The 12,295-nt window shown below is 30.4% G+C and overlaps 1 protein-coding gene across 4 annotated transcripts; it reads left to right on the forward strand.

Annotated features, from left to right (window-relative positions):
• Window positions 1-2,286: 2,286 nt before the first annotated feature.
• Window positions 2,287-10,756, forward strand: LOC143083518 (uncharacterized). Of its 4 annotated transcripts, none has more exons than XR_012980760.1 (5): window positions 2,287-2,313; window positions 3,010-3,091; window positions 4,454-4,645; window positions 5,905-5,975; window positions 6,591-6,635. XR_012980760.1 is itself a non-coding variant. In XM_076259770.1 (5 exons), exons 1-5 carry the CDS (start codon window positions 2,739-2,741, stop codon window positions 6,838-6,840), a joined length of 645 nt encoding a protein of 214 aa, XP_076115885.1. In that variant the 5' UTR covers window positions 2,685-2,738; the 3' UTR covers window positions 6,841-10,756. The 4 variants fall into 4 exon arrangements, 1 of the variants encoding a protein (XP_076115885.1); XR_012980758.1 differs by having other exon boundaries at window positions 2,287-2,309; XR_012980759.1 differs by lacking the exon at window positions 2,287-2,313 and adding an exon at window positions 2,636-2,732.
• The last annotated feature ends 1,539 nt before the right edge of the window (window positions 10,757-12,295 follow it).

A 12,295-nucleotide genomic window follows, 5' to 3' on the forward strand; every position in this document is an offset into this window, starting at 1 on the left:
ACTCTCCACAATCATATACTAGAATCTGTTACATCTGCTAAGTACTTAGGTATCACATTACAATCAAACCTTAAATGGGACAAACACATAGATGACAATATATCAAAGGCCAACAAAACTCTCGGCTTCCTTCGAAGAAATCTGAAAACATCAAACCAAAACATCAAGAGCCAGGCATACCAAGCACTTGTCCGTCCCAAACTCGAATACTCTTGCTCAGTTTGGGACCCCCACACTTCAGAATCTATTTCAAAGATAGAGATGGTCCAAAGGCGAGCTGCTCGGTATGCCTGCAACAGGTATCATAATACTAGTAGTGTATCAAACATGCTGAACACACTAAACTGGCCTATTTTGACACAACGCAGACTGCGTGCACGACTGGTTATGATGTACAAGATCACACATCAACCTGTTGCTATACCATCTAGCACAATTCTCATTCCATCAGACTCAAGAACCAGAAAACATCATTCTCACACCTTCAGACATATTTATACATCAAAAGACTCGTACAGATTTTCATTCTTCCCATACACAATAACTCAATGGAATCTTTTACCAACCACAGTAGTAAATACACAGACAGTCGACTCTTTCAGAGATCAGCTAACATATGCTGTTCTCTCCACTATTATTTAAAAAAAATTCATCTCATGTACATAGTTTTAAATCACTACATCTGTTCTTTGCACTGTTTGTAAATATAACTTAATTTTAATAAATAGGCCACGTATGCACCAGTTATTAATCATCTTTATTCAGATGGAAAACTGGAAAACTTAAAGAAGAAGAAGAAGAAGAACTAAATTTTTCCCACAAAAGGGGGCCCAGGCTCAACCTATGATTTGGAATAAATTGTATATAACTGGAATTTCAAAATTAAATATAAATATATTTTTGTGGCTATAACATCATGATACAATGATTATGGTATCCTGTATCAATGAAGAAAATATGGAAATTTCCAAATAAATTGTACTAATTGGTTTCAAAACAAGCACATATTTAGGAGTTTTATAAAACTGTTACATTTAAGATTGATTTTAAGAAAAAGTATACTGTTCAGATCATTTTAAGCAGATTTTGCAATAAAATAAAACTGAAAAAATGCTTTTGGTTTCTTATGGTTTCCTGTCGCGTTTAAAAAAACCTTTAATTTAACATTGAAAATAGATTTTAAATATTAAAGTCATAAGAAACCTCAAATAAAAAAAATAATGCATATGTTTTTTTATAACTTAATGGATAGTTTTCATTATTAAACTTATGTACATATACTTTTTTCTGAAGAAAATTCTTTAATTTATTCATATTTAGAAGAAGTTTACTTCATTTTAATTGCTTCCTTCCAGCAAGCTATTCCCCCGACATATTTTCCGTATGCAAAGTGACCTCAGTGTGACCCATCTCGTAAAAATCCGGTGATCACAATACACATGGATGTCCTTAAAATAAACTATTATCTGAATTTACATGTTAAACACGTGCTCTCTTTCCATGCTTTTTTGTTTATTATTTGTTGATTGTTGACAAACAGGTGACCACCGTTAAACTTCGGCTTCAAAACACGAACTTTAATTACCTGCCATATTTTCACAACAACACTGACCGATTGAAAAATAAATGACGATTATACGAAATTTACACGAAAAAAATAATAAATTCGTGCACAGAAGACTAAATTTATTGTGTTAGTATGCATTAGTTCAAGAATTGGAAGAACATTATTTTTCACCGGTCACTCGTTTCTTATGACTTTAACATGAAGCAAGTATCACTAGTAATGGTGTACATTTATATCTTTTGAAATATATTGTGCAAAATAAAGAAAATAAAGATTGGTTTCCTGCTTGGTTTCCTGTCACGTAAACGGTGAATCAAAACGTATTAATTTTTTCTCAAAAAACTCAATTGTTCCATTCATACTATTCTAACACCAACACAACCCACAGAATAAAACTTAAAGTTTTAGAACTTATAAAAAGGATACAAAAAGAAACCAAAGGCGGAATACCAAATTATGGTCCATATACAATGTACATATGTTGAAATGATTGAATTTATTTTTATGATGAACCTCCAGAAAATTTGTCTGTTTAAAATTCATTCTTATATTTGTACGTGCATGCTGATTTTAATTCATGCTGGGGTTTATGAATGCATGGAATACTGGGCAACGATAGATTTTATATTTATGAAATGCATTACTTTCATTTCAGAATGCTTGGAGGAATAATAGTTATTGAAAGAAGTGGTATTGATGGAGCCAAGTTTCCTTTAACCGTTAGAAACTGTTTGCTTGGAAGGTAGGTGAGAATATAAAAATCTTTATTAAATTAATTTGTATGTCCCTTGGGCCCTGGTCATGCTGATGTAAGCTTTAAGCTGACAAGATCAATTAATTCAAACATATTTATATGTATATGAAAGAGAATGATAATCCCTTTCTTCATGAATAAGTAGGAGCATTAGTTATCATAAAGAGAGGGATTATCATTCTCTTACAATCTTTGAATATTGTAAAGTGCTCAAGGCTTGAATGACCCCTTGGTCAATGTAAATTAAATGTTAATTATTGATGCATGACTTCATTTCTAAGCATTTCATTTATAAGTTAGTTTTAGTGATGTAACTTGTAAGGATTGCTTTTTAATTTGGGAAACATTAAAAAAAAAAAAGTGTTATAGACATTAGGTGACACAAGAGTTTAAAGTAGTTGTTTCCTGATTGTGAGTATGAAAAAAAATATTCATGAAATCTGTTGGGGGAAGCATAGAAATTATGGGTAGGTAAAAGTTAGAAACAGAACTTTATTGTTTGATTAAATGATCATTCATCTTAAATCATCAAGCAATTTAAAAAAGAAAAACAAGATAAGGTTTATTAATTAAGGCATGTTCAACTGGGAGCATATATGCATTTTCTTTTATATGAATATAAATATTTTTTATAACTTGTCATGGACAAGCATGACTTAATTACATGTAGATATATCTTTGTTTGCAGAGACAAAGATTGTGACATAATTATCAATCATACAAATGTGTCCAACAAACATTGCGGAATTTGGATCTTAGATAATGGAGAGGTAATTATTGAATCATATATATATAAGTTTTGATATACATAATATATCATACATGTTCTTGCTGAATATATAATGCCAAACTAGTTTTAGTTTCAATGTTATGCATGCTATTAAAGTCCAAACTAAATAGTTTAGCTGAAGTCAATTACTAGAAAAAAGTAAAATATAAAAAAAATAACTCTAAGGAAAATTCATATCGGAAAGTCTCTTATCAAAAGACAATATCAGAAGCTCAAACACAGCAAAAGAATTGAAAAAAATGTCGTATTTCTGACTTTGTACATAGCATGCATCCTGTCAAAATATATCATCCCATTGTTTTTTTTTATTTAACAATAAAAAAGCCTGTAATTCAGTGGTTATTGTTTGTTTATGTGTTACATATTTTTTTTTCGTTCATTTTTTTTACTTAAATAAGGCCGTTAGTTTTCTCGTTTAAATAGTTTTACATTGTCTTATCAGGGCCTTTTATAGCTGACTATGCGGTATGGGCTTTGCTCATTGTTGAAGGTTATGCAGTGACCTATAGTTGTTAATGTTTGTGTCATTTTGGTTTTTTGTGGATAGTTGTCTCATTGGCAATCATACCACATCTTCTTTTTTATATATATTGTGTTCAGATTTTGAGACTTGACCCATATAAATTTGTACATAATAAATATTTAAACATAAGACTGCAGTCTTATAATTTGAAGATTATCAAATTGGAAATCATGAAAGAAGGAAAATAAAAAAGATATTTTGTAAATTTTTCATCATCAGAAATGCCAGCTCATAATTAGGAACAATCATGTTTAATATTAAATAGATATGAATTAATACTACATACATGTATATATGTACTTCCTGACCAGATGATTGGATATTTCAAAACACACATAGTTCTCAACTATAGGCCACTTAAATGACTTTCATTGTACACACTTCATATATATATGCATGTTATATTCATATTGCACTGGACACTTGGTGAAAAAGATCATGATGATAAATGACATCTTTTTTGTTTAAATGAGAGACTACAGAATACTGCTTGTGATACTTGAGTTTTGAAATTTAACCTCATTTAATACATTGTATATGAACATGTGAAAAAGAAACTATATGTCGCAATGACACAAAAAACACCTTTAAAAAATGAAAGGTCACCATATGGTCTTCAATATAGAAAGAAAAAGCTACACCACTGTGAATACATACACATGATATAGGGCTGACGTAAAACAAAAAAATCAGCTGAGAAAAAAAGACATACTGACATGTACATGAATGACCAATATATATTCCATGTATTGATTTCATATTTTGTGAAGGAAAGAATTATCACACTTAAAATATGTTTTCTTTTGTATAATTTTGTAGGCAAAGATTACAAATTTCAGTACAGATTATCCTCTGAAAGTAAACAATCAAGTAATTACAAAACCTGGGAAGCTCAATCATGGAGATGTGTTTACTATAGTAGATAGATCCTTTCGTTTTGAGCATTGTAAAACAGCAACATGTTATCCTGACCAGAAGTCAAAATGCAAGAAACATTGTCCTGAAATCACAGTAAGCCATAAAAACTACCAAACTAGCCAGAACTTTTTTTACACATATATAGCATGCGCCTCTCTCTCCATTGAATTTTTATGCCTCCGATGAAGTGGAGAGGCCAGGAGGTTTTAACCTTGTCCATCTGTACGTTTTGCCCCTTTATAAATGAAACTTACAAAATGTTTCTCAATTAGCCTCAACCAAATGTTATCAAATTTATACAAAATGATTATTACCACAAAACACAGATCAAGATAGAAGTTTGGCACTTTAATTGGTTTAGAGTAATGCCCCTTTATAGAAATGTAAATAGAGAAATTGCAAAATCTTTAGTTTCCGTACTCTTTTATCCTTTTTTTCACAATCAAATATTATCAAACATATACATAATGCTTATTTCCACAAAATACAGATCTAATTTTGGTGGCGTTCACTTTAACCATTCTTTAGGTTTGCCCCTTAATGATGAATGTTGTATGCTTGGCAGCAACCAGGGGCTTCATCAGTGTCTATGGGGACACTTTCTCATTTTTTATTAAGTCATGCAAAACAAAGTTGAGATACTGAGGATTCATTATTATTTCTTGGATACCAATTTTCGTGGGTTTCGTGGATACACTCTCTCTTTTTAAAAGAAAACACAACAAGATTAAAGACACCAATTGAGAAGTTTTTATGTGATCATCAACGGAAGTCATAATCCTTATTTTATACACACCCAAGCTCATTAGTTTAAATCACAATTAATTGTGTTGAAAACATTTTAAATACTTTTCCAAGAACATTAAAAATGTATCACTAATTATTTAGGAAAATTCTATAAAAGTTAATCTTGGGTAAACACTCATGGAAATAGCATATCACAAATCAATAGAGTGGTCAGTGTCTAAAAAATTATTTACATGTGTATCGTTAGATTACCTCTTAAATCCATTTAAATAATTGCTGAAGGTCATGTTTTGACATATATGTGTATTAGTTTGAGATAAATAATGAATTTTGAATGCTTTTGTTAACCTTGGGATTGTAAATTTAGTTCGACTCAACCAAAATTTCGACTCATCCAATTTCGACTCATCTGGAGTCGAATTACATACATTTATAAATTATATGGAACAAAGTTCGGGACCAAGTGAAAACTTAAACTCATCCAAATTTCGAGTCAACTGAATTCTAGACAACGAGAGTTAACTGTATTATCATATTACCTTCTCTTTTGTTTCTTTTTAGGTAAGAGCAATATTTATATTTTTCTTCAATTTTTCTTTTCAAAGGAGCGTACAAAGATAAGTAAAGAAAAGGTTAAAGCAAAAAGTAGAAAGCGACGCAGAGAAAAAAGGCAAAGGTAGGCTTAATATCTTTTGATTTTTTTCTAGACATAAACATGATAAACACACTTATAATATACACTTTCTTCAGCATTCTATTTATATCCTTTTAAAAATCAGAGGGGAATCAGGAATATTTCAAATTGTCACCCAAATCAACTAGACATGACCTTGTGATCTTATACACATTAAAATGTGGTCTTATACAAATTGAAAAACTCAAATTACAAAAGACGACTCCAAAAAAGACCACCATAACTAAATATATTTATAAGACTGCAATATTTTGTTTGTTTCATATAATGCTATGATGATGTTGACATTGTCTTCCGGAGACAAATTTTGGTTTCCAGACAATAACTTTAATACATTAATCTGTATGAATCATTGTGCCATTTTTCAAGAAAGTTCTGCTAGTTAGTGATATTATTTGATTTATCCTCTTTGTGACTCATTGTACGCCATGCTGTCTTGAATAAAAATGTGATAAGTCCATACTGAACCCATTAGGAAATGCCAAAATTTAAACAATTTGATTTTCTTGCAAAAAAAAAGGAGCGTCATGGTATTTGCTGGAGCAGCCCTGACATGTAGTGGCATTTAGATCATTTTGGTTTTTTGTTTCACTTTAGGTATAAAGAAACATGTGCACAAAACAAGCTACAACAGGAACTAGCCAACAGTATAACAGAAACAGAAATAGTCACAGAAGAAACACCTGTTCCATGTAAAATAAGGAAACAATCAAACAATTTTTATGAAGACTTGAAGAAAGATCCTCTATTTTCCAACATGGTACAATACCGGAGAGGTCACAGGCTTGCGGCCAACTTGCTGAAGAAAAATAGTGTATTGAATTTAAGTTTGCATTCACATAATTGATATTGTTGTTATATTGATAAGTCACTTGTACAATTAATTTATGTTATATATATGATTTATTTTTGGTTTTAACTTAATACCAACATTTAAAAAAACATATTTTTACCTTAAAGGTCTATAAATAATTTAGATAAATTTTCATCGATTAGATTGAATGTTAATTTACTACTTTTGAATTTAATCTGCTATAAAATGCTCTAGCTTAAAATTTTTATTTTCAATTACTTGGTTAGATTATTGGTGTATGAGCTACTTAGGAGAAAGTGTGCACACAGACTGAGAAACTGCAACTCCCTAGGAGAAAGCGTGCACACCAAGCTGTGAAGCCGCTACTTCTTTTGAGAAAGCATATACCCAAAGACGTGAAGCCACTACTCCTAGTTCAACAGTTGTCTTATCACCAACAAATCTGTGCAAGTTATTTTGGTCACTTTTCAAGTATATATATAGAATGGCATCAAATGCAAAACGACCTCGGAAGGCATGTCCAAAATGTAATGCTGTCTTTTCTGACAGACATGCTCGTAGGCATTTATTAGAATGCAATGTAAGATTCTGTGATACAAATGCATTGACTGATGATGCCACAAATACAGACCATACTAGTATTCAGTATTTAAATCCAAATGACATAAGTGATGAAGAAGTCGAGTTTGATTTAGGTCAAATAAGGAATTGGAATGATGTTTTATCAAAATCTCATAATAATTTAGAAATAGAAGATATTCAGGCATATTTTGATGCAAATTCAGACAATGATGATTTTTCAGACTTATCTGACCATAATTCTGATAGTGATATTTGCTCAGAAGAAAATCATAATAAAGAATCAGAATTTGATTTAAAAATAAAACAGCAAACATATTGGTTTTGTAAAGTTTTAGTTTTATGGCAATGTATTCATTATATTTCTGATGCTGCTGTAACCTTACTGTTGAACATTTTATCTGCATTTTTTAAACTGTTATCTACAAATTCAGAAGTATGTTCTAAGATTGAAAGTAGTTTTCCTGGAAATATGTACCAGTTATCAAAACTTTTAAAGAGTAATATGTTGGATTTTAAGCAGTATGTAGTTTGTACTAAATGTTATTCTTTGTATGACTTTGATGATTGTTTTCATGTAGTTGAAGGTTTACGTTTTTCAAATACATGCTCATATGTAGAGTTTCCTAACCACCGCCTTCCACATCTTAGAAAAAGATGCAATGAACCCCTCTTGAAGGAAATTAATAATAGTTCTTCAAAAATTCTTGTTCCATATAAGATTTATTGTTATAAATCAATTAAATCAAGCTTAAGTTTCTTTGTAAAGAGAAATAATTTTGAAGATTTATGTGAACAATGGCGTACAAGAGAAACAAAAGAAGGTATTATGTATGATATCTATGATGGTAGAATATGGCATGAATTTAATGGCATTAAGCATGAATTTTTTACAAATGAGGGAAATTATGGTTGTATTTTAAATGTAGACTGGTTTCAACCATATGAACACACTATATATTCAGTTGGTGCCATATACTTAGCTTTTTGTAACCTTCCTAGAATTCAAAGATTTAGGAGGGAAAATATGTTACTTATTGGAGTTATACCTGATATGAGGGTTGAACCAAAGACTAATACATTTTTAAAACCTCTTGTTGAGGAGCTTAAGATTGCTTGGTGTGAAGGTTTTTTCATGTATTCATACAAATCGCCTACTATACTAAAATGTTTCAAACTTGCTCTGATATGTGTTGGTTGTGATATCCCTGCCAGCAGAAAGTTATGCGGGTTTCTTGGACATTCAGCCACAGCTGGTTGTAACAAATGTAAAAAGAAATTTCCTGGTGGTGTTGGAGAAAAAAATTATGGAGGTTTTGATAGAGATAGTTGGATAAGTAGGGATAATGCAAGTCATCGGGAAGAATGCTGTTTATTGAAAAATAGTACCAGCAAAGGCGACAAAGAAGCATTAGAAAGAAATTTTGGAACAAGATACTCTGTGCTTCTTGAATTGGTATATTTTGATCCGATTCGAATGACCGCTCTGGACCCCATGCATAATTTATTTTTAGGAACGGCTAAACATATGATTTCTGTATGGAAGACCAAAAAGTTGTTGTGTGATGATGACTTTAGGACAATACAAGAGAGATTAGAACCTTTTCAGTGTCCATCTGATATAGGGAGACTACCCAAAAAATTTTCTTCATCCTTTGGTTCGTTTAATGCAGATCAATACAAGAATTGGACTTTGTTATTTTCAATTTATGCTCTGTATGATTTATTACCATCTGAACATCTTGATTGTTGGAGAAAATTCGTTTTGGCTTGTAGAAGATTATGTTCAATTTTTATTACTGTTAACAATGCTAAAGTTGCTGATAGGCTATTGTTAGAATTTTGTAAGAAATTTGAACAATTGTATGGACAAGATTTTGTAACTCCTAATATGCATTTGCATGGACATTTGTATGACTGTATTTTAGATTTTGGACCTGTGTATTCATTTTGGTTGTTTAGTTTTGAGAGAGAAAATGGCATACTGGGTTCATACAAAACCAATAAAAAGAACATTGAAGTACAGTTAATGAAAAGATTTTTGAAAGAGTCTTTGGTCAGGGAAGAGGATATGCATATGGACAAACATTTTCAAACAGTATTTAATGACTTGACAAATACAACAAGAGAGAGAGGTACATTGGGTGTAATATCTGCTCAAATAGTACCAAGTATTCTTGAATTATCCTCTCAATATACATCCATTACTGAGGGACGTTATGATGTAGCCACAAATATTTTTGCATCAAAATTTAAGGATGATATTTTAAATGATAATGAGATAAAATGGCTTGATCGATTGTATTCAACATTATATCACCATGATGAGTTCACTGTGTGTACATCTGTTAAAGTATGCAAAGAATTATATGTTAATGGTAGTTTAATAGGATCTAAGACAAGTAGAAGTCATAGATCATCATATGTTTTGGCGTTTTGGTGTAATGAAGAAGGCGCTATTGATACTGATTGTACTGATATGACACCTCACCCAGGACAAATTGTAAAAATTTATATGCATTCTATTATTGTTGATGGATTTGCACATCCACATTATTTAGCCAAAGTTAATTGGTTCCAACAACTACCAGACAATGTAAGACACTGTTATGGTAAACCAATAGAAGTGTGGTCATCAGATTTATATGTAAGAGATGGACCTGCAATGTTCATTCCTATCCAGAGAATCAAGTGTCGATTTGTACATGCAAAAGTAAAAGTTGGACACAGAAATGTAATAGTAGTTTCTCCAAGGGAACGTTTTATTTTATAGATCCTTTTTTTTCAATGAAAGCAAAGTATTATTAGTACTTATAATATTATCAGAGAAAAAAGTATAAAAGGGTATTATATATGTAGACAAATGAGTTATGTTAAAGTATACTTTTGAACTTTTTTGGTCTTAGGAAAATGTTGTTTGTGCTGTATTTAGACCCCTCTACCATGAAAATTGTATTGCATGCACAAGTATAGAAGTTTTTTTCAATATAGATTTGTATATGTAATTTTTTGAATCGTGTAGATTTTATCAAGACAATGAGAATCTAGGATAATTTTTTTTACATGTCGCAAAAGTGTAAGCGCACATTTGCTGTACATTATTATATTTTTGCTGAACATTATTGTATTTAAATTTAATGAATGTAATTAATATTGTTGCTTGTTATTCATTTTGAAGATCTAGTTGGTTTATATAACACTTTACACAATAAAAAGGACACAATACATTTTGTTAAGCAAGCTGTCTTAAACTAAGAAGAATAATTGATATGAAAGTTTTTGTTCATTTAATTTTGTGGTCTTTAATACCAATATGTTCTTAATATGCAAACTTTTTTATACTTAATAAATTTTATAGTACATTATACAATGTGTTTGTTTTTATATTATTCAGTATGTTTCATTTATAAGATCTATGTTAAAAATCTTCGAAGATGCTATTAAAGCTTAACAGTGAGATGTTGAAATTTATAATATTAGCTCAATTGCTATTGCTGAATTGGAATAAAGTTGATCAGGCCTTTAGATTTTTTCTGTCTTGAAATTTTTTCACATGTTGTCATGCCAGTTCAATGAACAGCTTGCTATGGATTTTGCTCTTTGTTGAAGACCATGCAGTGTTGTATAATTATACCATACCTTCTATAGAGTTCATAGAATTCCATTGTTAGTGCGATGTCACATGCTCTCCACAGTTTATATTAAATACACTGTACACAAGTATTAGTAATTGACGTTTCCTGATATAAAACATCATATGTTACATTGTAGATACTCGAAGTAAATGATTTTTACTTTTTTGTTCTTGAAACAAATATCTATAGCTAGTGAGATTTACATACATACACAGTACATCAGTGACCTCATATGGTAAAAATATTAACAAAATGTTTTAATAACCTGTTGTTCACTTTTCAGTATGAACAAAAGGTCACAGATGACCTGTATTTCACCTTTTAGTACTAACAAAATGTCCACTTGATCTGTCGTTCATCTTTCCATACGGACAAAATGCCAATGATGATCTGTCATAAACCTTTTCATAACAACAAAATGTCACATATGGTCTGTCGTCTACCTTTCAATATGAACAAAATATCACAGATGATATGTGGTCCACCTTTTAAAAGGAACAAAATGTCACATATCATCTTTTGTTCACATTTTTTTAAAACAAAAGGCTGAAGGTTGCCTTTCCTATGACAAAAGGTAACAAAATATGATCTTGGGATACGGATTATCTTTTAATAATATTTTGTGCTGTACAAAAGTTGACCAAAAGATGTCTTTTCATGCAGTGAATGTAGTTATCATACTGTAAATGTTGAAATAATTATTTATAATACTATTGTAAACACTATTGACAATGTTATGTACAATGTGTATATTAATATTAATACTAACTGTATAACATGTTTTAAACAAATGATGGTTATATTATATATAAGAAAACTTTACTTTTTTCAATTAGATATTTACGGTAAACAATAAGTGAAACAATACATATATGTTCATTAAACTGTCAAGGTCTTGGTTCAAAAGATAAAAGACAAAGGTTTCATATGTGGATGAAGTATCAACATTGTAATATTTTATTTGTACAAGAGAGTCATTTTACTTCTACATTAGAGAAACATTTTAAAAATGAATTCAAAGGTGATACATATCACAGTTATGGAAATTCACAATCAAGAGGTGTATTAATTTTTATTAGTGATCACACTGATAATCAATTAATTGATAAATTCCAGGATGAGGAGGGGCGAATAATTTTGATTAACATAGAAATTTCAGAAAGTATATATACTCTAGTTAAAATTTATGCACCAAATCTTCCTAAAAATAGGAATGCTTTTTCAAAAAAAGTAAATGACATTATACAGAAAAACAGTTTCGGTATGGTTATAGT

This window comes from Mytilus galloprovincialis, chromosome 7 (assembly GCF_965363235.1).
Source record: "Mytilus galloprovincialis chromosome 7, xbMytGall1.hap1.1, whole genome shotgun sequence".
NCBI lineage: Eukaryota > Metazoa > Mollusca > Bivalvia > Mytilida > Mytilidae > Mytilus > Mytilus galloprovincialis.